The sequence below is a fragment of the Jaculus jaculus genome, chromosome 1 (assembly GCF_020740685.1).
Source record: "Jaculus jaculus isolate mJacJac1 chromosome 1, mJacJac1.mat.Y.cur, whole genome shotgun sequence".
NCBI lineage: Eukaryota > Metazoa > Chordata > Mammalia > Rodentia > Dipodidae > Jaculus > Jaculus jaculus.
The window spans coordinates 126883355-126911151 of record NC_059102.1 but is presented as its reverse complement, the minus strand read 5'-3'; the positions used below and the strand labels follow the sequence as shown (position 1 = coordinate 126911151).

At 51.8% G+C, this 27797-nt stretch overlaps 1 protein-coding gene across 1 annotated transcript in view; it reads left to right on the top strand.

Moving 5' to 3' along the window:
* Positions 1–27239, top strand: part of Mvb12b (multivesicular body subunit 12B) — a 197450-nt gene extending 170211 nt beyond the window's left edge. The window contains exons 8-10 of the mRNA XM_045158923.1: positions 3466–3521; positions 5656–5715; positions 23621–27239. Of these exons, the coding sequence (XP_045014858.1) occupies positions 3466–3521; positions 5656–5715; positions 23621–23707 (203 nt within the window). The 3' untranslated portion in view covers positions 23708–27239. The remainder of the gene's footprint in view (positions 1–3465; positions 3522–5655; positions 5716–23620) is intronic.
* The last annotated feature ends 558 nt before the right edge of the window (positions 27240–27797 follow it).

Below are 27797 nucleotides of genomic sequence, written 5' to 3'. Positions count from 1 at the left end.
TTGTTCGTTTGCTTCTGCCCAGAACCTCTTCCATGAGGAGCGTGGGACCCCCTGAACCATGGATGGTCTGTCCAGCTCCTCTCCCTGTGGCAGCCTTGGACCCTATGCAGACACTGCCTTACACCCACCTGAAGCCTCCCATCTAGACAAGAGCCCCACTCTGACTACAGTCCCCATGTGCCAGAAACAGTGTCGGCCACTGGGGCCACCAAGCAGAAGCTATGGTGAACAGAAGAAGCCAGATTACACCTTCCTGGGACGTCAAGATGCCCGCTGCATCTTCTTGCCGCAGGGGTCAGCTTCAGGGCCCTGGCTGTCCCGCCTCTCTCCAGAGTTCTCAGGATGCGCATGGGAGAATGCCATGCCAGCATCAGGCACCACACTCAGGCATGTGGTGTTCCTATCCTGGCACTGCTACTTTGGCACTGTGGTCTTTACGATCGCATCTTCTGTTCTCAATAGTGAAATCGCAGTATTAATGCGTTGAACTATAACACAAGTCCTCCTGTTATTCCACATCTCTTTCACTCCATCCTGTACCACTGGATCTTTTAAACTACAGATCTTGACCTTGATTCTGGTAAATCCCACTCATGAGTACAGCCCAATGCCAGTCTTCTGAGCTCTTCATCAGATTTCACTGTTAGCCAGTTGACCAACACTCCCCCCACCAGCCAAGTGAGTAGTCTATACCTGTCTTTCTTTAGGTCACTGACAACACCCTGGCCCCTTTCTCCAATGCCAAGACTAACAAGCCAGGGGTCCTCCTAAATTTAGCCATTTTCCCACTGCATTTATTCAACTTGTCTACTTGACAAATTTTGTCAGATATCTTGCTAAATTGTGCACACTTTAAGCCTGCCATAATCTTTGACATATATTTTTAGATGAGATTGATTAGCAGATAACCTGCTTTATTTGCAAGTGTAGCCTGACTCACAGTCACATTCACTTCTCTTCAGAGCACACCATGTTATGGTGACCCTGCTTCTCTTGAGCCTTGGCCCAGGGGAGCCTACACACTGGGTTAGGATCTGTCTTCTGTCTAGACGAGTATGAGAACTGTCTGATACTCATCCTCTGTCATGAGTGGTCGCTTACTCATTGTCTCTGTCTCAGCACTGTACTAGATAGCTCCTTGTAGTCAGGACTGGGCCCAGGGAGGTCCCATCCCATCCCTCCTGCCACCAACCCAGGCAGGAGTGTGTCTTCCAGCAGATCTGTGGGTGCTTCCTGAAGACAGTTGTGGGAACACACTTTCCTTCCATCATCCAGCAGGTCTCCAGAGCTCCCAGAGGCTCAGGGGGCGTACCCCACAGTAGCAGGAGTGTAAGGGGAGCTGCAGTTCCTCTTTCATGGCAAGTGGGAGCCCTTCTCTTCCAGTCTGTCAGCAGCAGGAAGAGGACTTTGAACATGTGTGGATATGTACATGTGCATGTGTGTACACAGTGTAAATATGGGTTGTTGATATATTACTTATAAATGTACATGATGGGACAGAAAGCTGCATATCTATATTAAAGTTTGCTTCCATATTCAATATGCCATATAGCCCTATGTGCATAAAACACTATTGTTACAAGAATGCAAGCCTCACAAGTTAGGGCTTCTGGTCTGGGTCACTGCTTCCTACCTGTGTGAGCTCAGCAGGCTCCTGGTCTAAAAATGGCCAGAAATGATGTAAGTGCTGCACACCCAGCAAAGGGTCAGAGGTCAGAGCATCCAAGAGCTATGTGGGTGAGCGGTGGCTGGTGATGCACAGTGGGTGGTCAGTGGTGGGAGCCAGCATGGCCAGATGCTGGGCAGGTGTTACTTCCATCTCTCTCTGGTAGGGTGTGACTTTCCAAGGACCCTTCACCCACAGGATACTTCTGTAGTGCACAGGCACACATGCATAGGTGTTCAGAGGGCACAAGTATGTTTGAACATGTGACATGTTATGTCTCTCCCTCCTCTTCCTCCTCCTCCTCCTTCCTGGCCAGTGTCCCATATACCCTTCTAGCTTTCAGCCTCCTCTCTTCTCCATCGTTCTCAGCTGGTTGCAGGGACATGCTGTGGTGGGAGATGGCAGGCAGACCCACGCAGGCCTTCCAGAGAGGAGGCTCTTTCTCCTCAGAGAAGAGGAGGCATCATTCTTTCCTTCCCTGAAGCCACTGTGCATGGAGCTTAGCATGCACCATTTGTCCCATCTTGTGGATTAGAGCTACTGTGACCCACTTTCCCTTTCTATCCTTTCTTTCCCTCCTACTTTCTCCTTTCCATTCCTGCTGCCCTTTTCCTCTAGCACTGAACGTTTGTGCCCCCTTGCTTACCAGAGAAGTCTTCGCTTCAGGAAACACAGGGCAGGAGACTGTCAGTTCGCAGGGAACCCTTTCTGCATGGGCTCTATTCTGCTCACGGTGTCAGCATGCCACCAAGGCAGCCACCTGCTGCTGCTCAGGCCCCTTCAGTCTGGGCTGGATCTGCAGATTATTTGGCCCAGCTCAGTCCTGACTTTGCTCAGTCCTGAAGCAGCAGCCAGACACCCTCCCAGCAGCCGTTTCTCTGCCCACGGCCACACTTGGGAAGTGAAGCCTGTTCCTTCTCCGTGGCAAGAGTTCCACCAGATGCAGCGGCGGCAGTCCTCCTCTCTAACACCGACTCACAGAAAGTGCTCATGGAGACGTGGCAGGTTGCACTGATGACCCAGGCCCTGGGCAGACTGCAGGGTATAGGTAGGGTGTAGAAAGCAGCCACTCCTTTGGATCCCTGTATTTTCATTCACAGGGTGCCCATTCCATACTCTTGCCCTCTTGCCTTTTTAAAGTCAAGCATACTTGTAAACTTTGAGTCAGTCCTGAAGCCCCAGGACTGTGAGTGGATCAATGACCGTACCCACCTACCTGTATAAATGTATGTACTCATTTTACCTAAATGTATACACACATGCACACACTGAGCCCACTACCCAGTCATCCTTCGTAGGTAACTTCAGGTGGTCCCCAGAGGTCCCAGCCAGGACTCAGTCATCCGGACACCAAAACAGTCATCATCACTCCCTTGGAGCTTCTCATATAATACCTCACTCATTTCAGAAAATACATGATGAACATACTACTGCCAGCTTCCTTTCAGGGTGCCTTTCTGTCACCTTCCAGCCATTTATTACCATCTTCCTGCTGTCAGCCCCTTGGTGGCTCCCACCACTGTTAGTGGATGAGGGTGGGAGAGAGCTTCCAGATCAGCCTCACTATGCCCAGAGCCCTGCCTGCATGTCTGCCCACGTTCACAAATGCTGCTTGAGGTATCTGCCTCCCTGGTTTGGTTACAGTTGCAAGAAACGGGGTGCCTGGTCCCACTCACTAACTCCCATTCACCTGAGCGGGACGTCACCAGCAAGGACTCACTGAGCCTCCCGCTGCTGGGGTATTAGTTTCCTGCACATGAGTGGTGTCTTCAATACCTTCCTGTTTCCTTCTCTTGCAGCAATGGATGGTGTGCCTTTTATGATTTCAGAGAAGTTTTCCTGTGTTCCAGAAAGTGTAAGTTTTATGCACGGTCCCCTTCCCTGGGGAGAAGAGCAAGAGGCTAGCAACACTGGGATAGGGTCACACACAGCCAAGCCTGTTGCTTGAGATGGTGGTGAACTGAACCACCCTCACAGGCTGTGCGCTTTCACTTTAACAATCATGGGCCTCCACTCGGGCTCAGAGGCTTCCATGGGCATGCCAGGTCCTCTAGCTGGGCTCTGCTCATGCCAAGCCAATACTGACCCCCTCCATACACACAAGCACACTGGGGCCTGACTTGGGTGTCTAACCCCCTTGAGTGACAGAGGGACTGAGTGAGCCACCCAGGAGCAGAGGTCAGCCTGAGAGACTCGGGCATAGCCAGGGCTCTGCACTGAGCCGCATCCTCTCCTGGAGACGCCTTTCAAATGGTGTCTGGTCCCCAGGACAGCCTTGACCATCGCTCATCTGTGCAAGCCTGGCCCATGCTAGGTCAAAAGACTGGTTCCTGGCTTTCACCCTTCCTGCACAAGATGGCTTTGAATAGTTACTAAGCACCAAGGCCTGAGTTTTGGGCATCAGCTAAAGACCCCTCCAGTGTTTTCCTTGGACTCAGTTTAAAACCACCCGGCTTGCAATCTGACCTGCTCTGTAGTTTTCATTTTCGTGAAATATAATAGGCCTCCTCTGAACCCTTCTGGTAAGCAGCTTAATCTTGAAAAATGCTCCTGACGTGACATGCGGAGCCTGAGGAACTTCCGCAGACTCCACTTGGCTGCGTTGCCATGGAGATGCTGGCACCTCTCCCGCCTGTTCCCTGGGAAAGGCAGCTCTGCCCTGCTCACCAGCTCCAGTTGGGAAAGTTTAGTGGAATAGTTAGAGCCTAACGATGCAACAGCTGGACCTCTGCTGGGTCCTGGGCCGTGCGGGCAGGCGGCCCGTCCTCACGCCACGATGGCTGGCAGCTTGAACAGAGCCAAACTGTTTTGTGGATACTGGCAGAGCAGCCCCTTGAGCTCAGAGTCTAATTTGGTGGCCCTGTCCCAAGTTCACCATCATGAATGTGTTGCTGCCGATTCAGCAAGTACCCAAGGCCACGGACTCAGGCCAAGCCCACTGCCAAACCCTTCCAAGCATTTCTCTGTTGAATCCCCTGTGCAGCCTGTCCAGAAGGGCCTGCCCACACTGCTTTTCACCAGCTGAATAACGATAAGGTGATTTAACCTGCTCTTTGTCACCAGGGGGTTGATTGGGACTCCAGGCCTTGGACTTCAGAGCCAGGCTCTGGCCACATAGGGCATCCCTGTTGCCCAGTGTGGATGCTAGCTCCACACTTAGCCCAGGGCTGCTGAGTGAGAACCATGAAGGGCCTAGGTTCCACACAACTCTCATATTGCATCTGCTCCTCCAGAAATCTGGGATACATATACTCCTCTTTCAAAAAAACAGAAGACATGCCTAGAAGATATTAGATCAGAGGCCTGTGTGTTCAGCCCAGGCGGCTCTGAGCCTCCAGTTGATTGTCATGGCCTATTTGATTTTCATTCTGTCTACTGAAAAGTCAACATTTGCAAAGAAAAGTCCCCCATTTCCATAGACTTGCAGATCCCAGAAAGCAATGTTACCACATCCCACCACCATTGACCATCATTACAAATGATAACTTAATGGATAGCTGTTTCGTTGACCTATCACTTTCAAAGACCTGGAATCCTCCAGTTCCTTCCTTGGATCCCCTGGACACCTGGAATTCTTAGACCCACTGCTATCCTGCAAAGGCAGCAGCCAGTGTTGTCTGGTGAGAGCCTTTGGGCACCTCTGGCCCCATAGCTCCATCAAGAAAGGGCAAACCTCACCCCATCCTACTTTGGCAGCAGGGAAGAGGTGAAGGTGGTCAGCCACAGGACCACTTCCAACAGGTCATGACCCTCCCAGACGCCATAGACACACAGCAAAGCAGTGGCCCTGCGGCGCTGGGGGCTTAGCCCACCAACCTCTTCTTTACTTCTCCTCAGACAGCCAGTGAGTGGAGAGTCACCATGCCCGTTCCTGTGGGAGTTGGGGGGAAGCACTGGCTCGCTGGGGTGGCTTGAGACACTGCAGTTGTCATGCAAGCAGATGCGGGAAGCATTCCCCAGCCTCTTGAGTGACCGGTCTGTATTTTCAGATGCAGCCCTTTGACCTCTTGGGAATCACCATCAAGTCTCTAGCAGAGATTGAAAAAGAGGTAAGTGTACTTTCCAGAGAGGTGACAGGCAGACCTGGGAGGTCTCTCACTCCCCAGGGGTCCCTGTCCCTCATCAGGGATCTGTTCTAGGAACAGCAGGTTTGGGGAGCCCTTCTGAGAAAAACATCGTAACGGCACTCAAATTTATTTCTTAGAAAATGGGATTCACTTTGAATGGATTTACTACAGCCTTAAGAAGACTGTGTCTGTCTTGCCTTGGGCGATTTCTGCTGGTGCAAGGTGGGGGGAAGTAGGCCACTTGGTTGCTGGGGTGAGAACCAGAGAGAGGTGGGTGGAGTCCCAAGCTGTGAGCAGGGCACCCTGTCTTCTCTAAGTCAGAGCTTTCAATCAACAGACTGGTAAATTCTACTCCACTTAAAAAAAAGAAGTCACAGCCCAGTGAAGTGGTGAATAGGGGCCAGGCATGAGTGCCTTCTGTTCCTCCTGCCGTCTCATGGTGGGTCACCAGGAGGGTCTCTGGGATTTAACCAACCCTCTTTATGACCCAGAGGAGGGGCCAAGCTACCTCACACTCGGTAAGCCAGCCAGACTTCATTTGGCTGCCTAGTCTGGGGGCACCTGAGCATTTTCCTGTTAACAAGAGGGTCAGGATCTAGAGGAGAGCTCTGAGGGGATAGGCCTGAGGCATTGGGCTCCCATGGGAGGCCGTGCCTGCCAGGATTCTCCGGCATTCACAGGACAGCATCAGAGTAGGCATGCATCCTCTTGGATGCAGAGAAGGCCGTTACGCAGTCACGTGCCACAGCAGCACTCCTCGGAGAGGAGCATTTGTCTCAAAGATGGAAATGGTAGAACCATTTCAATATTCTCAGTTCCTTGGGGTTTTCTCTTATGTACCCAGCTAGCAGGAGCAGGTTGCATTATTGAAAGATGGCTGAAATCAGGGAAAATTGAATCAATGCAGAACAACAAATTTCCAAACCTGTCAGAGCAAAAGCAAGACAAAAACTCCCCCTGTCTTTGATTTCCAGTAAATCATAAAAACCTGATTGTCATCTATAGTTCTGTTTATTTGTTTTCTTTCTTTCTGGTAACAAGGGAAATGGCTGGCCACTGCACAAGAAATATAGATGTATATAGAATTTCACATCTGCCCTTCTAAAAATCAGCATAGATGTGGTGGTTCTGAGAGCTGCCTGCTTATATGAGCACCTCCACAAAGGGCCTACATAGAGTGGGGCCCCATGTGGGAGGAGCTCTGTGGTTCAGAGGGAGGGGCTTTGAAGCTGAGCTGCTCCAGCTGTAGGAAGGAGAGCAGGCCACCTGTGCTCCTGAAAGACCGACCAGGATCATGGACAGACATCAGGAGCAGCCCTGCTGCCTACCGGCGGCAGGCCACCACCCTGTCTGTAAAGGGGGATGTAGTAGACCCCACCTCAAAAGTGCCTGGGGAGTGCTGAGTGAGCAGGTGCCCAGTGCTGGGGTTGGGTGCTGGAGAGGGGGTGACCATCCCCACCAGTGCTGGGCTCTACACATGTTACTACTTTCCTTTTTTCAAGGTAGGATCTCACTCTAGCCCAGACTGACCTGGAATGCACTATGTAGTGTCAGACGGGCCTTGAACTCACAGTGTTCCTCCTACCTCAGCCTCCCAAGAACTAGGATTAAAGGTGTGTGCCACAATGCCCTGCTAGATTTTACCACTTTTTCTTACCCAAAAGTGATCAAGTGGTCTCTTTCCTCCCTCTTGTATGGGACAGAAATTGAGGCTCCAAGAGGTAAAATGACTTCCTCAAAACCCAGTTATCTTCTTATGGCTGGAAGTCAGTGTGTCCGTGTCCCTGGTGGAGATGGAGGGAATTGGTAGGCCAGTCAACTTGGGTTCTAATGGAGTGAGTAGGCGAGGCCCTGTAGAGTGCCTGGTGTGTGGTTGTCCCACTCTGGGGACTGAAATCTAGTCAGCTGTGTTTCCTTTTTTAATATTCATTTATTTGCAAGCAGAAATAGAGAATATGAATATGGGCACACTAGGGCCTCATACCACTGCAAACAAACTCTAGATGCATGCATCACCTTGTGCATCTGGCTTTATGTGGGTCCTAATTGCCCAGCCATCTCCAGCCCCCTGCAGTATGTTTCCTGATAGGGCATTGTCCTGACATCAGTCTCTGAGAAAGCACAAGGTGTGAGGGATGGCTGTGGAGGCAGTGCCTGGGCTGGGCTTCAGCTGGGAAGCTGGGCGGCGATAGAAATAGCTGCAGTACTCACTGGTTTTGCTGAGACCAGCGTGTGCGGCCTGGAGCAGTGGCTGTTCAGTTCCCGCTGTTGTGGCCATGATCATTGCCATTACCATCACTACCGTCTTCCCCTCACCACAGGTCAGGGGCAGGAGGCAGCGTCCATCCACCCCAGTCATCAGGTCACACTGGGAACCAAGGATTACCATCTCAGTGGATAAATCCTAGTTTTTAGTGTTGAATTGGAAACAAATAAATGTGGCCTGTATTTACTTCTGGGTCACATGAAAGTTGCCTTAAGGATGTGGGGAGTGAGGAGAGGAGAGAGACGAGGGTATAAGAGCAAGGGTCGCTGCGGGCGTGAGTGCCATGGGTTTGTCACTAACAGTGGGTCTGAAAGTCGTGGTGATTAGAATATTGCTGCTCGCTCTGCTGAACAGCACCTTTCTCTGCAATGGCCTCAGGGTGCCCAGTGACCGAGCGAGCGGCTGTTGTCCCTTCTCACCCCCGTCCTCAGTGTTGCTCCTGGGAGTGACAGAGCTAAGGAAGGGCTCTGCTGTCACAGGCTCTTCATCCTTAGGCTGATGTACCAGGCCTGGAGCAGAAGGGCGTCCCATGGAGCTGCAGGGGTATCCCCTGGAACATGATTCTCTCTCTCTGTTGTCTCTCTCATTTTCACTTCCAGCAAACCTGGCTGCCCTTGGTGAGGTGCCCTAGGACCCTGGCTTGGAAATTTGCTTTTCTCACTGTCAACTTGTGTAGTTTACCACATTAAACCAAATGCAAAATCCCATAGGGTGCATCAAGGCAGGAGTCTGCCTTTGAGTTCATGCACAGGCTGATGACCTGCAAGTCCCCAGGCCTGCCAGCACCTGCAGGATCCCGCCCAGGGCTCTCCCCACTGAAGGAGCGCAGTGTCTGGCAGAGGTCGCCCTGTGCTGGGCGCTCACTCATGCTTCCTCTGAGCACAGTGGCGTCCACCCACCCTGCAGGAGGACTCTGGACTCAGAGGTTAAGGAACCTGTGGGTGGGCAGTGCAACTCCAGAAGCCTGACAAACCCAAGGGAGATGTGACAGACCTGATAGCCAGGGGCAGCTGAGAGCAGGAAATGGGGACATGCCTAAGCATGGCTGGTCCATCGGCACCCAAAGCCCGAGTGTCTGCGTGGGCATTGCTGGTGGAGGTGACTGGGTTCACAGATGGGGCATGGGTCCTCAGTCCATGGTCAGATGCCCTTAGTTTAGACCCTGTAACTGCCAACCCAAGCTGGAGTACAGGCTTGGTGGACACCCCCACCCCATGATGCGTAGTGTCACCATCAAGCGCTTCACAGCTGGCAGAGCACCTCACAGTGTGTGTTCCCAGTGTGGTGTGCATAGCCCTGATACTCCAGAACGGTCATATTTCAAAGTTTGAATCAGCACACGTGTCATCAGGCAGAGTGGGGGTGGGGGCAGGGAGAGGGAGTCATTGAAAAGCTGGTTTTGAAACTTCTCACCATTCAAACATACTCCGAGGTGTGGGTGGTGGGAAATGAAGGAAACCTTGGTTAATAAGGTAACTCAGACCCAGGGCTGTCTCTCTCCCAGCCCAAGTGATGTAGCAGTCTCTTGCCCTTCTTCGGGATGCCATGCACAGCTCCGAGCAGGACAAGTAGGTCAAAGCAAGAGAACGTGAATTTTTGCTGTCTGCCCTCACCCGGGGGCCCAGGAGCAGTGCGTGGCCGGTGGGTGAGGAGTGAGGCTGTGTGCTGCGGCCCCAGCAGAGCCTCGTCCTCGTCCCGCTGCCCCAGCAAACAAGGAGCTGTGAGGGGAGTGTGGCTGTGCTCTGCAGAGCCATGATGAAGTGTCTTCCCTCGGAGTGAGGAGACGGCATATAAATACTCTCGGTCTCCGCGGCTCTTTATTTCCCTTGTAAGCAGTTGCCCCATTTCTCCATCTGATGGATTTCCTGTCCCTGCCAGAACAGGCACTCCCCACACTCACTTCAGACATCGCCTCCATCCTCACTTGGCTCCCTCCACGTACCGGCCCTGCCCTGGGCCTTCATCCCATCTGAGCCAACCTCACACCCCTCACTCTCATCTCACGGGCAGAGAGGCAGAGCCTTGAAGACACGTCCATACACTGTCACTCAAGCCTTTTAAAGTCAGGAGTAAAGGTCTCTGGTAAAAAGGGCACGTGGCAGCTGGGAAGCAATGCCTGTGGCCTCCATGCAAAACCAGTGCCCCCCACCTGCCCAGCTCACCTTGAACCCTTGGCACACATGTCTTTCTGTTCAGAGGATGCACGTGGCCGTGGACCAGGGAAGCGCCCTTTAGCCCACCTCGCTTCCTGGTGGAACCGAGACCTTCCATTTTTGTGGGACTTGAAAGCTCAAAGACACGGGAGAGTCTCATTAGCACAGGGACGATCTAATATTAATCACTCCCTTAAAATTGACAAGGGAGGCAGCTCATTTAACCACTTAATTGCTACAGGTTTTTATGGGCTGCTGTTTGCAGACATATTTAATGAAGAAGTTATAAATCTAAGAGAGCTTAAAATTTTAATTTTATACCTAAATATTATCCTTGTTCTCGTGTTTGTAGTCAATCCTCAAGAGCGTGGTCACGTGGAATGCTCTTTAAATGAGCAGATTTGCTAACTGGCCTGATTTCAGTTTTTAAAACATCGGTTCCAGCAATTAGGCTTTTTTTTTTTTTTAGTTCCCAAATGACTAGAGAAATTCGTCTTGATTATAATTGCTCTTAGCCACGCATATCTAATTTGTGTCTTTTTAAGTGTTAATTAGTAAACAGTTTGAGCTGACATCTTTATGTGTTTGTGTGTTGAAAAATGGGACTTATTGCTTATTTAGCTTGGGGCCGATTCCACGAGCATTTACGTCATGACATGGAGGTGAAGTTAATGAAAACGCATTTGGCAGAGTTAGGTAAAAAGAATTTTTTACTTCAACTTGTAGACATTCGGTTTGTCGGCCTCTTCAAATGTGCAAGGTTAGTGTAGATGTGAGCTCTGCATCCTGCCGGAAGAAAGTGAGGTAGAAGATTTTTACATCAGTAATGAAATGGCAAAGTCCCAATTTTATAAAAACAAAAATGTTCAGATCCCAGCACAATTGTTCATTCTTTCTACTTTTGGAATGCTTTCCTTGTGCTTATGTTAACGAATTTTGTGAAAGGTTGTGGTACCACCACAAAAATCTGTGGTCCCTTTGCGCCATCTAGTGGTTCGGTCTTAAACTGCAATAGGATTATGGGGCCTTATGTTCCGCTTTGTCACCACCCAGAATCCTTTCAGTGGCTTTATTTCCAGTCGGGAAGGTGAAATGTTTGGGAAAACAAATCTACCTGCTTCATTCACTAACTAAGAGGTAGTGAAATCAATAGAAGCTAACTCCCCTTCTGTACTTTGTTTGAAAACCCAAGCTGCAACCCAAATTCTTAAAGCATTCACACTGTGTTGAAATATCAAGCCAAAACAAAGAAACCCCAAAAGATACCACGTTAGTGAAGTAATAGGTATGTGAATTAGCTCACTGGATCATTCTTTAATGTGCCTGCCAGTGTATCCCATAAGTATACATAGTGATTGCCAATTCAAAATACACTTTCATTATTTTTTTAAAGAAAACTAATGAGTTAAGTAACCTTTCTAGAGACACAAGAAGTTCTAATCTCCTGAAACACAGAAGGAGCTCAGGCCCACCCTCTGCACTCTGCCAGCCAGGGCTAGGACCCCATGTTTGTGCTACAGCCAGGATTAACCCTCTGCCGTCCACAGTGCAGACCCTGCAGACAGTTTATTCTCTGAAGGAGCCACCTGCTAATGTCCATCGACGTTTTTATGTCGAATGTTTTCCCCTGCACATAACTGCCACACGTGCATATAGATGTAAACCTAAGAGTCAGTACACTGAAAGATGACTGCCCCTCCACCGTCCACCCTGGAGTCCACGCACGTTCAGCCAGTGATAGGTGGGCTCGCCACACACCTGCGGTTCTGTAATCTGCCCTCCACTTCCCACTGCCTCCTACGCAGCTCCCCTGTGCATGAGGCTGTTCCACCCATGCCAGCAACTGCGTGACCACGCCATTATAATCATGCCATGACTTAACCACTTCCTGCTCATTGACTTTGGAGTTGCTCCCAGTTATCCACACTTGCACCATATAACACTTCCCTGCTCACATGGCTTTGCTCCCCTGAGTTTTCCTTTAGAACAATAAATATTACTATTTTTGTCTTGCAAGAGAGGTGTGCCCACCTAAGCCCCCATCAGAGGAGCAGGAGGATACCTCGCTTCACACCCCAACTTTAGCACTACTTAATAATCTCCCCTCACTGCTGAAGACGAAGCTCTCCTCATTTCCCTGCTGGTCTTTTGCGTGGCTCTTGGCTTGGTTTTTTTTCTGTCAGCTCATGTAGTTTTTCATTCATTTCTCAGAGTCTTTTGTGTTATAAAGATAGCAGCCTCCAGCCTGGCTGGCTCAGTGAATTACACTTTAGGACCTGAGATTGGATCTCCAGCGCCACGTAAGAGCCGGGCACCGTGGTGCCACACCTGCAACCCCAGTGCTAGGGAGGCAGAGACAGGAGGATCCTTGGAGCTGGCTGGCCTAGTCGAGCGAAATGGGTGAGCTCCAGGCTCAGTGAGAGACTCGGTCTCAATATATAATGTGGAGAGTGATTGAAGAATACACCCGACATCAACCTCTGGCCTCTGCATACATGCCCACCTGAACACATGTACACGGAGAAACAAGCATGTATACACTCATGCAAAGGATAGCAATCTTTTCTCCATATGTTCAAACACCTGCACATACATATGTGCACATGTCTTCATGTACTTTTACAAATTTTTAATAATATACTTTGCCAACATTTTTAAGTTTTGTGACAAATTTGTTTCTTTTTTCATGGTTTGGTTTTATTCCCATGGCATTCTTAGATTTTAAAAAATCCACCCTATTCTACTCTTATTTTAATACATTAAAAACATGAAATACTTATCAACTACTTCATCCATCTGATACGTACTAAAAAGCAGTATCTAGAACTGGTTTTATTTTCTCCTGACTGGCACATGAACCAGTTTTCTTCATACTGTGTCTTCCGTGACTTCTGTCCTATATTCCCATATGCACGTGGATGCGGGCAGCTCTCCGGGAGCCAGCTCTGCTCTCTTCCATCACTGCTGAGCTGTCTTGACTCTTCTTGCTTTACAATGGTTTGCATGTATATACTAGGGTGAGTTCCCTCTTTTTCCTCCCAGAATGTTCCTAATGCTAGTGACATGGTCATTCTTCCAGCTGAATTTTGCAATCTTTCAGGGAGGAGAAAATTCTAGAAATTTTATCCCCCTTCTTCCCTTCCTTTCTTTAACAGGGTCTCACCATGTAGCCCAGGCTGGCCTTGAACTTATGATGATCCTCCTGCCTCAGACTCCTAAAGGCTGCCATCACAGTCATGGGCTACCACCCCATCCTCCATTTTTTTTCCACTTTTCATTTTTATCAGAACTGCACTGAGCCCATAGGTAATAGGATAATTGACATTTTACCTGTGCGTCCAGCAGAGGAAGAGTATACCTCAGTGTATGCAGACCTTATGTGTGACACCGCACAGTAGGTTTCTTTGCTGGGCTCCTATATGTTTCTATTAGAGATGCCTGGGTGTTCTGTATGTGTTTATACATGACTGTGTGTGTGCACAATCTTTTAGATATGCCAGTGTGTTTTCTGTGTAAGTACATAATCTTTTAGTGATGGCAAGGTGGTGGTGGTGTGTGTGTGCGCACACACACACACATGCACAACCTTTTAGAGATGTGTGCATGTTTTAGAGCTGCCTGGGTGTTCTGTGTGTGAGTCTACAATCTTAATGAAATGCCTAGGTGTTCTGCATGAAAAGGTACAACCTTTTAGAGATACCTAGATGTTTTATGTATGTCTGTGAATATGTATGTGTGCACAATCTTTTAGAGAAGCCTAGGAGTTCTGTCTGTAAACACATGTTTTAGAGATGCCAAGGTGTTGTCTGAGTGTGCACAAGCTAAGATGCCAGATGTTTTTTGTGTGTGAGTACAATCTTTTAGAGATGCCTAGGTGTTCTGTGTATAAATACATCTTTTAGAGATGCCAGATGTGTGTGTTTGTATACAATCTCTTAGAGATGCCAGATGTTTCCTATGAGAGAGAGTACACAGTCTCATATCTCTTAGAGATATCGGGTGTTCTTTTTATGAAAGAGAGTACACAGTCTCATATCTCTTAGAGATGCCAGGTGTTCCTTGCAGGGAGAGCACACAGTCTCTTATCTTAGAGATGCCGGGTGTTCTGTGTGTGAGAGAGTACACACTCTTATCTCTTACAGATGCCGGGTGTTCTGTGTGTGAGTGAGTGAGCGTGCACACTCTCTCATCTCTTAGAGAATCTGGGTGTTCTATGTGTGAAAGAGTGCACTCTCTCTCATCTCTTATAGATGCTGGGTTTTCTCTGTGTGAGAGAGAGTACACACTCTCTCATCTCTTAGAGATGCAAGGTGTTCTGTGTGGGAGAGAGAGTGCACACTCTCTCATCTCTCATAGATGCCAGGTGTTCTGTGTGTGAGATAGAATACACACACTCACATCTCTTAGAGATGCTGGGTGTTCTCTGTGTGTGTGGGAGTACACACTCTCATCTCTTATAGATGCTGGGTTTTCTCTGTGTGTAAGTACACACTCTCCTATCTCTTAGAGATGCCGAGTGTTCTGTGTGTGAGAGAGAGTGCACACTCTCTTATCTCTTAGAGATGCCGAGTGTTCTGTGTGTGAGGGAGTACACATTCATATCTCTTAGAGATGCTGGGTGTTCTGTGTGGATGTTCTGCATACAGAATCTTTGATTCCATCCTCTTGTCTGTTACTTGAATAGAGAAGCTTATTTTATCCACCTTTTGTGAGGGTGTGTGTGTGTAGTATGTAGTATGTAGTATGTAGTATGTATGGTGTGGTGTGGCACACACATATGTATGTTTTGTGCATTTGAATGAGCCCTGAGCACGCATGTGCCAAAACCAGAGAACTCTGGGCCCCTCCTCTAACACTTATCTGCATATTTTCCTGGTGATAGCGTCTCTCTCTCTCTCTCTCCCTCCAGAGCTGCTATCTTCAGTCAGTGATTATTGGTCTCTGCCCCCCTACCAGGACAGGTGTTACACATGTACTTGGCCATATCATGTGGGTACTGACTAACTGAACATGGACAGCCTCAGGCCCTCTCAGGGCCTCATGCCTAAGTGAAAAGCACTTGTAACCTCTCAGCCATCTCCCCTTCCCATAGTCACATCTTTAATGGAAGTTTCTACTCTAATATTAACCTGCTGCATTTTTCTTTCTTATCATGCTAAAGAATTAGCCATGTGTTTTTCTTTCCTATATATCTTCATCAGAATGCATGGTGGCTTTTGGTGAATGTTTCAGTTGTCTGTGGAAATGATCCTTTCTCTATCCTAGGCATAGTAACATGGTGGGCTGTCTTAACAGAGGCCCCAGGTCTGAGTCTTGGGGTCCCCTCCCTGTGCTGGCCTTTATGTTTGACTGGCAGCAGCCTCACCTCAGCAGCATCCACTGTGCCATCCAGATTGTCCCCACGATGGCCTGGGACATCTGGCATGTAAACAAGGCCAGGTTGGTCCTTGAAAATGTAACTGCAGCAGAGAGGGGGCTGCAGGCCAGAGCTGACTGTCTTGTTTCAGCCTGAGATGCTCACCTGCTCGTGCAGATCCAGGTCGAGGGACACACTGCCCTTCGCAGATATGGCCTGCCCTTTCCTCGGTGCTCTCAGAACTGTGTGTGTGCATGCGTGCATGTGTGCGTGCAGGTGTTGCGCATGTGCATGCACATGTGTGTGGAGGCCAGAGGTTGACATGGGTGTCCTCAGTAACTCCCTACCTTATGTTATGAGACATACGGGGTCTCTCACTGAACCTAGAGTTAACCAAGTGACTAGACTGACTGGCTAGTGAGCCCTAGGGGTCCCCCCCACTTCTCTCTTTCTCACTGATGCTGGGGCTCTAAGTGCACGCCACCACACCTAGCCCTTTATGTGAGCTCTGGAGATCTGAACATGGGTCCTCATGCTTACACAGCAAGGGCTCTCCCCACTGAGCCATCACCCCAGTTTGGTTTGCAGAACTTCGACCCCATACATCTTCAATAAGGTAATACCCCCAAACTGAGCAAGATGAGGGCTTCCCTGGAGTGTCTCCAATAGCCCCACAGCTTCTCACTTTCCACAGAGAAGCCAGTAAAAGTCAATATTGTTTGACACATTTTCTACAATCTAGAGAAGCAGAGGTCACAGGTACCCTCTTTGGTGACACCTGGGTGGATTCTGAGATGCTGTCTTGGTGAGGGGGCCTTGGGGCTGTCACAGCCCAGCTGTGTCTTATTCAGCAGCAAAGGCATCTGCCTAGTTCCCAGCCCTCCCTGGGGAGGCAGACTGCACCCACAGGTGCCTGCCTTCCAGGATCTCAGTGAGAGCGGCTGCAGGTGGTATCCACAGAGCTAGCCTTCTCCCCCTCCCTAACGTGTGCAACTGCTCAGTCTGTGGCTTGGTAGGCGGGGCACAAGAAACATGTCATCTTCTTGCAGGGTTTGCCCCATCACCCTCACACAGAAGTCCAGCCACTGATGAGATGGCCTGGCTGGCAGTGCGTGGGGGACCCGGGACAGAGCCGATGGGGAAGCACACACCTGTCGACAGGAGCAGCCTAGCACGCACGTGGAGGCTGCAGGTCACTTTCTGTGAATGAAGGTCTGTAATTCCGTGTCTTTCAATGCCACCTTCCATCTTTCCAGTGCCTATAGCTACTTGGAATCACCACACAGGTCAACCCTGTGAGCCCGCAGCCCTCACAGAGTCTGTGCAGAAACCCAAGTGCAGGTTACATGGAGATGCACTGCCGGCACGCACTAGAAAGACGGGCTGCTAGGACAGACAGCTGGTATGCATGAGTTACTGTCCATGGATGGGGCCATCTTAGCCACGCTCGGAGGACCCTAGGCTGCAGTCATCACACAGGACTGAATGACACAAGGAGCTGCCTGAGAGCTGAGCCACCACACTGGCTTTCTCTCCTTTTGTGAAACTGCCTGTTTGCCTGTCCTCCCATCCCCCTTGTTCACTCACTCATCCACCGTCTCTACACGGCGACCTCCATGGGCTCGGGAATGATGGACGTGGCCGAGACTCCATGTGCTGAAGGAGTGGGGGAAGGGTGCGCCCAGAGCAGGTCCCCCCCCCCACCATGCTGTGAACTGGACAAGTAGGGCTGTGCCGCGGCACTTGGAAGGCAGGAAGCAGGCGCATTAAGGAATTGAAGCTTGGCAGTAGGAGGTAGGGGTTCCAGAAGCCATGCGGAGAAGGTCCTCTGCAGAGACTGTGAAAGTACATCATCTAGAATGAGAAACTTTGGGCTCAGCCACAGGGCACCTCACCTGCTCCCTGCTGCTCAGACACATCCTAGATGAAAGGGGCCTTGAAATCAGAAACCAGTACTCCCAGCCCTGAACCCCAGAATGCACAGGGTATCGGCATCCCTTATGCCCCATCCCCTATGGGAGTCAGGGACCTGGGACAAGAAATGGGGAATAGAGGTGGGTGGTGACAAACGTTGACAAAGATGGCTTAGCTGTGTCCACCTAGACAAGATGGGGCTGGGGCACTAATGGTCATGTGATCAGTCAGCAACTGCTTACAGGCTCCTCTCTGAGCTGGGCTCACTGGTGCTCAGATGTGAGCTCCTGCCCCTGGAGCCCCTTCCTGTAGGATAAGAGCTCAAGCTGGGGCTGGGCCCGTGCGCTCTCAACTGAGTGCCCACCAGCTGCCTGGGGAGCCAGAGGAAGGCACAGTGAGCTCCAGAGTGAGTGCCAGAGTCCTCACTGCCCCTGTCCTCCCAAAGGTCAGATGACTGAGGAGGACACCTCCCACTGCATCCTCACTGTGGACTTGGCTGGGGGGCTCAGCCTCCTCCATGAGCCTCAGTTTGCCCCACCTTCCCTGCTTCCAGAGCAGGATAGGCAACAAGAACTGCCTTACCACAGAGGAAGGATTCTGTCCCACTGCCCAGCCCCCACAGGCTGGGAACTAGTAGCTTCTGCTTCTGTTTTGACTTTTCTTTTTTTTAGAATTTATTTATTTATTTATTTGCAAGCAGAGAGAGATAGAGAAAGGGTGTGCCGTGGCCTCTAGCTGTTGCAAACAAACTCTACATGCATGCACCACTTTGTGCATCTGGTTTTACATGGTTACTGGGGAATCAAACGCAGCTTATTGAGTTTTGCAGCCAAGCTCCTTAACTACTGAGCAATCTCTCCAGCCTCACTGTTTTGATTTTTAATGTTTGTGCACATGTTGCAGGTGTGTATGTGAGTGGCGTGCATGCATATATGGAGGCTAGAGAACAACATTGGTGTCATCCTTAAGGATACTGTCAGGGAGCTGGAGAGATGGCTTAGCAGTTAAGCACTTGCCTGTGAAGCCAAAGGACCCTACTTCGAGGCTCGATTCCCCATGACCCACATTAGCCAGATGCACAAGGGGGCGCATCTGGAGTTCATTTGCAGTGGCTGGAGGCCCTGGTGTGCCCATTTTTTCTATCTGCCTTTCTCTCTCTGTCTGTTGCTCTCAAATAAATAAATGAAAAATGAACACAAAAATTTTTAAAGAAAAGAATACTGTCAAGAAGCCGGGTGTGGTGTGCACACTTTTAATCCTAGCACTCGGGAGGCAGACACAGGAGGATCGCCATGACTTCAAGGTCACCCTGAGACTATACATTGAATTCCAGGTCAGCCTGAGCTACAGTGAAACCCTACCTCAAAAAACCAATAAAATAAAATAAAGAATACTGTTAGGTTTTTATTTATTTATTTTAGGCAAGCCTGACAGACTGGCCTTTTAAAAAAAAAAAATTATTTATTTATTTGAGAGCGACAGACACAGAGAGAAAGACAGATAGAGGGAGAGAGAGAGAATGGGCGCGCCAGGGCTTCCAGCCTCTGCAAACGAACTCCAGATGCGTGCACCCCCTTGTGCATCTGGCTAACGTGGGACCTGGGGAATCGAGCCACGAACCGGGGTCCTTAGGCTTCACAGGCAAGCGCTTAACCGCTAAGCCATCTCTCCAGCCCTAGTTTTTGTTTATTTTTATTTATTTGAGAGCGACAGACAGAGAGAGAAAGAGGCAGAGAGACAGAATGAGCTCAACATGACCTCTAGCCACTGCAAACGAACTCCAGATGCGTGCGCCCCCTTGTGCATCTGGCTAACGTGGGACCTGGGGAACTGAGCCTCGAACCGGGGTCCTTAGGCTTCACAGGCAAGCACTTAACTGCTAAACCTTCTCTCCAGCCCCAGACTGGCCTTTTTTAATGCAATAGAGCAAGTGAGAGAGAGTTGGCGTGCCAGTCAGGGCTTCCAGCTACTGCAGTTGAACTCCAGATGTGTGTGCCACCTTGTGTGGATGTGCGACTTTGCATGCTTGTGTCACTTAGTGCATCACTGTGGCTTACGTGGGACCTGGAATGCCTTAACTGCTAAACCATCTCTCCAGCCCCCCATCTTTTTTTTTTTTTTTTTTGAGAGAGAGAGAGAGAGAATGTCACTGGCCTGGAGCTCATCTACTGTGCTAGACTGGCTGATCCATGTGCCCATAGGTCCTGCTGTCTCTGCCTCCCAGGACTAGAATGACAGGAATGCACCACTACACTCCGGCATTTTATCTGGGTGTTGAGGACTGAACTTCTCACGCTTGTTAGACACGCACTTCACCAACTGAGTCATTTGTCTTCTCGGCACCCCCGCCCTACCCCGCCCCCACCATCACTCATGTTTCCTTATTAGTCACTACTGAGGTCAGGAGCTGTAATCCACAATCCCTGAGCCCCAAGTCTTTTTAAGAGTTTTGCTGTCAATGAAAGCACTGAATGAGGCATTCTCTTGGGCCGTAGAGTATTCTAGTATCTTCCATGGAATGAAGAGAGTGGCCCTCACTCGACTAAGCCTTTGTGGTCCTGCCTGGGCCCTCCGGGCTTGCCCTTGACCACACCCTTCCAGGCCCTTCTGCGATCCACCTGAAGTGCCATCCTGCCATGGCTACCATCATATCCCACTCCCACATGCAGCCTGGGTCTGCTCTGGCTTGTTCTGGGGCTCCAGGAAATCAGATCCTTCCCCAGCCTCAGTTTCCACATCTGCAAAGCATAAGTGCTACAAACACGCTCTCATTCCTTCCTCTCTGGAGGACTGCAGAGACAGGCAGGCAGTGTATATGCTGGCCTTCCCCTTTCTCCTCGGTGAGATGGCAGCTTGACGTGTCAGGCCATGATTCCTCTGCCTAACCACAGCATATCCCAACGCAGCTACAAATGCTAGTACTGTCCCCATTGCCACCCTGATGGACTCTGAGCACTGCTGAGGTTGAACCCTCAGTTCACTCTCAGACCAGGGCCGAGGTTCCACCATAGGGTGCTTGCACACAAATCACCTCCGTGAGGTTTGATCTACCCCTCTTGTACATGAGGCTGGGGGCTGCAGTGATCTGGCCTCCAAGATCTGCCTGGATTCCCCTTACTAACAAAACATTGCCTTAACAACAAGATAAGGACCTGTAAAGGCTGGGAGACTTGAGGCTGTGAGTTTCAAGGTGGTTGGAGCCCTTGGGGAAGCCCCCACAGTAACAGTGAGCTCCTGACAATGACATCTCTTTCCTGGGTCAGACCAGACCATGCGGCTGCAATGGCGGGCTGAATCCACCAGAGGGCGCTCTGGCATGGTACTGCTCAGCTAGACCCCTCTGCGAACCAAATGCTTTTTAATTGAAAATTTTTTTAATTCAAAAAGGATTTGCTGTTTGTACTGGAGTGCAGGTTTTCCTTATGCAGGAGACTAATGTCTTGAGTAAACAGATCCGGGCCCAAATCCACCTTCAAAGGTACTCACTGTTTGCCCAAGGGAGCGAAAGGGCTTCCAGAAGCGGCCCTAGTCTCTTGGGCAAACATTTTGGGGACTAGCAATCTTGGGCTGAGGACAGCGTCTGTGGGAAGGTGATCCGCAGCCTAAGGGGGATTATGTCTGGGGACATATGTTGAAATTTCATTTGGGGAGTTAGGAAAAACAAGAGTGGGGGTGGCTTCTCCAGCCAAGATAACCTAAAAAGGGAAAAAATTCTCTAGAGAGAGGGCATGGGATGAGCTGTCAGTGTGATGTGTCAGCCCCTCAGAGGTCTCTGAATGCTCAGCCTGAGGGGAAGGAAAGGGCAAGTGTGTACTTATGACCTCCACTCTCCCCAGCCCAGGGTGCAACTAGAAAAAGAATTCAGAAATTGTCCTTGAGAGCCTGCCTTCTCTCTTCCAGCCTCCAGAGTGGGTGGCATGACTGCCCACTGAGGCCCGTTTCTCACCATCCCCCCACCCAGACAGCCGTAGCACCTGTTCTGGGCCCATCCCATTTGCATCCAGGTCCCCAGCCTCTGGCTGTGATGTGCCAGGGCTGGGCTGACTGCCCTCAAGGCTCTGGGCCACGCCTGGAGCCTAGCACAGCAAGGCCTGCTGAAAGGGTAGGGGACAGTGGAGACTGGGTCCCCAGCCCTTGGCACTGACTCTTCAAGCCAGCTTGGTCCTTGTCCCTGTCTCATTTGAGTCACTGCACCTCAGCTCTGGCCCTTCTCTAGGCATTGCCCTCGGGCCTGGCTCCCACCCTCTCCGTTCTGCTCCCTCTCCCCCACCCGGTCGTCCCCCCCACATCACCACATGGTCCCACTTCTCCCTCTCACCCTGCCTCACTCACACCACTCATGAGTCCAAACTGGCCCTCAGATTGACCCCACCACCCGGTCACCTGGGAGCCACTTGAGAATACATACTCCCAGGCCCAGCAGAGTAGCAGGTCAGGATCTGTGACCCAACCTGGCCTGAGAGCTTCATGGCTGAGGAGCTGTGCTGTGTCCCACAGGGGCACACCTGTCCCTGCTGCCCTAGCACGATGCTTCCTGATCCCCAGGCTGGATCCAGTACCCATCTCCAGGGTGCAGGCCTGTCTTCCTGCCTTCTGGAAACTATCCTGTGGTCCCAACTACACCCCAGCCCACCCCAGCCACAGGCAAAGTACTCCTGTCATCTCTGTGACTAAACTGATGGCTCAGTGGCCCAGGCCATTGTCAGGGTAGAAATGGTACGCAGGCCCTCCACCCTCAAGCCTGTGCTGCTAGGATCCTCAGGCCTCTGCCCTGCTCTGCACTCTTCCCAAGATGAGTCCTTTCTCTGCCAAGGCAGGAATGCCACCTCATGGGATCTCATGTCCTGGATGGCCACCCCGGGAGGTAGCAGTCCTGCTAGGCTGTGTTGAAGATGACTGGGCCCCTGTACCGCCACTCTATGAGCCAGGGAATAAGGACTTCATGGGGCTCATGCCTGATCCGGGAACTCAGCACAGAAGGAGGCTTGCAGGTGCTCATGAAATCAACAAAGGAACAAATTTGTTGCTATTCACTTATGTTCACACACCCAAGTAACCACCAGGTGGCAGTATTGGCCTGACCGTGGCGGCGGCTGATAAGCATCATCCAATCAGATCAAGGGTCACTAGAGAGCAGAAAAGGGGGGGGAGTGGGGAGTGCGCTGGTGATGCTATCATACCCAGCAAATATTCAGCGAGTGCTTGTTTTCTGCCAAGGATGGTCCTTGTTCCACCCCCAGAAGTAACAAGCTGCACCCCATCTAAGATAAATCCAGCCGCAAAGAGCGGGACTGCCTGCCTGAGGTCTCCACAGCACCGTCGTCTGATGCTGTGAGGCGGGACCACAGGCTCACACCGGGGTGAGCACATGGCCCAACACAGGCCGGCTGCTCGCCTCGGTCCTCGAGTGGCTCCTAAGGCCCTTCAGCTCCTAGCTGCCCTCTTTCTCAGTCAGGCTCTGGTGGTCCTTCTTGACCCTAGCAGTTCACGCAGGTAAGACCCGCGGGCCCAGCATGGCCAGCACACCAGAAGCAGGAGCTCGAGGCCCTGCGGTCCAGCTGGGGTCAGCAGCTTCTCGCGCTGAAACAGGCCCGCCTCCTTCCTGCCCACGCTGGGTGCCAGGTGAAAGTGACTTTAAAGATGGCGGCTCCACTTGGACCTGTTTTCCTGTAGAGAAACCCTAACTGTGTGTGTGTGATAGACTAAGCGCCTAAACCCAAGGCTGCTTGCTGAGGCATGCCAGGCTATCCCCTACCCCCACCTCCACCTCACTTGTGGTGTCCGCAGTGCCACCTCTGCAGGAATGGGGCTCCCTTCACCCACACCCACATTTGGGTATTGGAGTGGGAAATAGGACCCTTCCCCCATCCAAAACTCTGGCCCCTCCTCTGAGTTTCCACGGGGCTTGGAGCCTTTTACTGCCTGTGACCTAGGGCCTGCCTGCAAGAGACCCGGTGTCTCCAGTGTGAGGGCTAAGCTTCTGCAAGGCTGGCTCCTGACCCAGGATGACAGCATGGCCCAGCAGAAGACATGTCCCCTCCCCGCCCAGTCCATCTCTGTCTGTGCAGTTTCAACCCCACCCCCAGGGAAGACAGTTTTCAGAGGTTGTGGTAGCCCTGAGGGTAGCGCCTCTGCTCACCTGTGATCTGCTCTGTTCTCCCCGGCCTGATGATGCTTCTGTTCTCTCCCCTCCCACAGTACGAGTACAGCTTCCGCACGGAGCAGAGCGCGGCTGCCCGGCTCCCACCCAGCCCCACCAGGTGCCAGCAGACCCCTCAGTCCTGAGAACACTGCAGCCTTCCAGGGAAGAAGATGCCTCCCGCCTGGTGCCAGACTACTGATGGAGTGCCTAAGGAGCAGGTCACTCCTCCCTCACCTGCCCTCCCACCCTGAACCCTCCCGCTCTGCATAAGCTCGCTCCACTGCCCTGAAGACTCTGGGCAGCTGAGTGGTCACATCTAATCATCGGCTTGCCTGACGGGACTCCCCAGCTTCCCTGGGGACATTGTTCATCATGATGACTAATCTATGTGTGTTGTAGTGACCAGCAGCTCCTAGCGTGTCTGTGTGATGACCACTTACCCCACAAAAACCTTAACCACCCAGAGTCACCCCTGAGGGCCCAAGAAGTTGCTCTGGCTGCCCAATGATGCCCACTGGCTCTCCTCCTACTGACCATCACCTGCCACAGAACTCCCACAAAGCCATTATCTCCTTCCTGGAAGACCCACTTCACAAAAAACCCTGCAGGACACACTGATCACCTCTGACCTGCCTGGGAACATGTCCCTGTGACTGACGGGCTCCAGTGACCCTGAGAAAAGGAGCCAGCAGGCCCTGAGGCAGACCCCACTCCACTATGGACAACTGTGGACTCTTCCCCCAGTTCACACACTGGACACCAGAGACCACAGAGATGAAACTTCACTTTCTGTGGAAGTCAGTGAGTGCTGAACACAAACTTGACTATGGGACCACAGTGCTTGTGCCCACGTCCCCATCCCCTCAAAGGGCTCATCCGTGGAAAACCACCTGCCAGCAACAGCTCTGCCTGCCTCCGCCTGGTGCCCTGACCTGGTGACACAGGGTGTGCCCTGAGAGTCACAGCACCCGGCCCTGAGGGACACTGGCCAAGGGTGCCAACTGCTCTGCCGGGCCAGTTCCACTCACCATGCGTCTGTCAACAGGAACGAGTTGTACTGAAGCTCCCCTCTGACCCAGGTCTCTGAATTTGGGTCAGAACCAACATTTCTCCACAAGCATCCATCAGATACCGAGTGTCACCCCTCATGTGCCGTCAGGAGAACAGTGCTTGTTGCTTCCCCGGCAGTTGGGCCTCACCCTGTGCTCTGCTCTGCCAGGACTGGCTCGTAGCTTCATCTGGCGTGTGAAGGTGTGCCAAATGCTCAGTGGCTGGAGTGCAGGCGGGCTGTGGGTGGCAGTTGCATCAACTGGTACAGACCCCCTCAGCTGCAGTTCCAGAGATTCGCTACCCACTGTCAGGTGGTCAGAGTCCCGAAAGAGCAGGAGACGCCAGCAGGATGGTCAAGACCCGGGGCAGAGCCAACAGTACCTCACAACCTGCACCACACTGGCCTCCCGACTGCAGACCCTCCTACGTTTACTGGACCGACCCTTCCTCAGTCAGCCCTCATCTCCATGTGGTGCTTCTTCGTTCCTGTATGCTAGGAATGGTCACTTTGCTCCCTACCCAAGACCCGAAGACACCTTACGGGGGTGGCATCAGTCCCCTACTCCAAGGCCCCTCATTCTCCAAACAGCAGGAAAATGCAGTAAGCTCATCTGCCAGCACCTGAGAGGCCCATGCAATCCAGATGTGGGCCTCTGACAGGATCTACAGGCAAGCTGGCACTTGAAGAGAGAGCTTTGAACTGACCATGGCCATCTCCACAAGATGCCAGGCAGCCCTGAGGACTGGTATCTACCTACAACTGCTTTTATTTTTTTTTTGGTGGTGGCTGGTCTAACACTAAGTGGCCTGTGTGACTTGAGGCCCAAAAGAGAGGGGTGACTACCAGTGGGCTGAAGGGACGGTGGGAGAGTGGAGGGCAGAGCTCTGAGCATCACACTGTCCTTCACCACTTCCCGTGTCCAGTGATGAGATCCCCAGGAACACTGGGCGGCCACCTCCTCTCCCTTGGTGGAGGATGTGACTGTTGAGCAGCTCTTAAGGGACCCAAAGGCTCACAGACAGCGTCGACGAGAGACACCTTGCTAGTGATCAAAAGACTGCGGCAGGGAGTCCCTGGAGAAAGGAAGGGGCAAACCGCACACACCGGCAAGCTGGACAGACTTCAGAGGCTCCGCCGGCTTAGTTTAAGAGTAGCCTTGACTGTGAGCGCTGTAGTAGCAGCTTGAGCTAATGCCGAGGACCAGCTGTGGCGGCCGTGGTGGGTTTTAGGCTGCCCTCAACTTACCTCCTGACCGGTAGAGGAGGGGAGCGAGCGCGTGTGCGTGTGTGTTAGTGTGTGCGTCTGCCCACCCTGTGTGAGGCTGGTACGGACCCAGAGAGGTGGGCTCTGGCTTACGCCTAGAGCTGATGAGCATTTTGTGTATTTAGGGAGCACTTTTCTCCCACCTCCCTTCTGGCCACTGTGGGAAGCACAAGGATTCTATGGGTCAACATGTCTCACAGCTGCCGCTGTCCCTCCTGAAAAGACTAACCAGAGCACAGTTTCCCCATCTTTATCCCCACCACACTTCCTGTTCTGAAAACTCAGGCCCTTTAAGGGTCTGAAATGGAAATGGCACACAAGTGATAAGTGGTAGGAGGTTTACCTTCAGATTTAAGTCCTTTTTTCCCATCCCAAGTCCAAGCACTCCTTCCAGCCCCATTCTCCACCACTTGGAGAGCTGAGACCCCCACCCAGGAAAGAAAGACCAGGTTAGGGCCGAGCCTGCCCTTACTAGTGGTCAAAGGTGTGTGGCTACTTGCTAGCCAAGGTCACGTTTCATGGGAAGCCAGGGACTCTAGTTGGTAGCCTGTCAGTCAGAAGGCCGTGAGGACGAGGGGACCAGCATACTGAACACCGCCCCTCCCCAGGCACCAGGCCTGGCTGTCTAAGCACATGTCCCTGTCATTTACCCCACACAAGCTCCGCAGTGGGTGCCTTTGGCTCCCTGTCAAAGATGCGGAATCTGAGACATGTGCATAGGACAAGCCAGCAGCGGCCTAGGTGGGACCTGGACCTGCCACCCTGTCCTAAGATGCGCCTCAACCCAGTGATGGACCTTGTGCTGCCGCCAGGCCCTCTCTGCCGGTCACCGCACTGCTGCAGCAGGCACTGACCATGGCTCAGGTTGGGTGCTCATCTGCCCTGGGCCCTCCCCTCAACTGAGCCCCCCCCCCATTCTTCCAGCTTGTGGCTGCCTTGCCACATGTAGGGACTCCTGGCCAGGGAAAAGGGTAGAGGAGAGTTTTGACAAGCAGCTATCAAGCCACACAGAGCTGAATTTATGAATTCAGTTGGTATCCACAGTCCCTGATGCCCGAAGAGGAGGCCAGACACCTTGCTCCTGCCCCCAGGCCCTCTCTCAGGCAGCCTGGCACCTCAGACGAGCCCAGCATTCTTCACCTGCTCTGGGGGCATTTCCAGCTGCCACCTCAAGAGACCTGGTTTTGTCTCCTGGCAAAGGAGCAAGAGCTGCTGGCCAGTGTGTGGAGCTCGGAGAAGACCGAGGGAAGGCCTCCTTCCTGTGTATTTATTCAAGGTGACTGCTTGGCAAAGGGAAGTTTCACTGTGTGATTGTCTGTATTCTTAATATAATTTGTTAAATAAACGTTTGTTTTAACCTCTTTTTCCCCTGCTCACTGTTGTCTGAGGCCATCAGAGGTCACTATCTCTCGGGGGAGGTCCCCCTGCCTAGCTGCAGACTTTCTCTCCTGCCACCCAGGGCTCTTCAGGGGCAAGTGACCGCCGCCTTGGCCTTTCGGTGTAGTGGCACGTTTTAGTTTCTGTGAACTGGGCACAGGCTCCAGGGACTCAGGGGTGTTGCCGGCACCCTGCTGTCCTTCTGGGTGAACATCCCAGAGGCCATGAATGGAAGGCCTGCCAGGAATGCGGGGGGCTCTTTCATCTCCCATTGCCCCATCCCTGCCTGGGGGCACGCCTGGCTGATAGGGTGTCAGTGCTTTTAAGCCTGTCCCAACTGCTCACCAGCCTGCAGGATGCTACTGCAGAGCCACAGCCGCGGGCCCCATACCATGCAGGGCTCCTCCTGAGAGGCCCCAGTTGGGGTTTCATTATCAAAGCTCTCTGCCCTCCTCGCCAGTGACCTTTGCATCTCGGCTCCACATCACAGCCTTGCCGTCTCCACCTGTCTCCACCTGTGGCTCTGCATGCCGGCCTCTGGG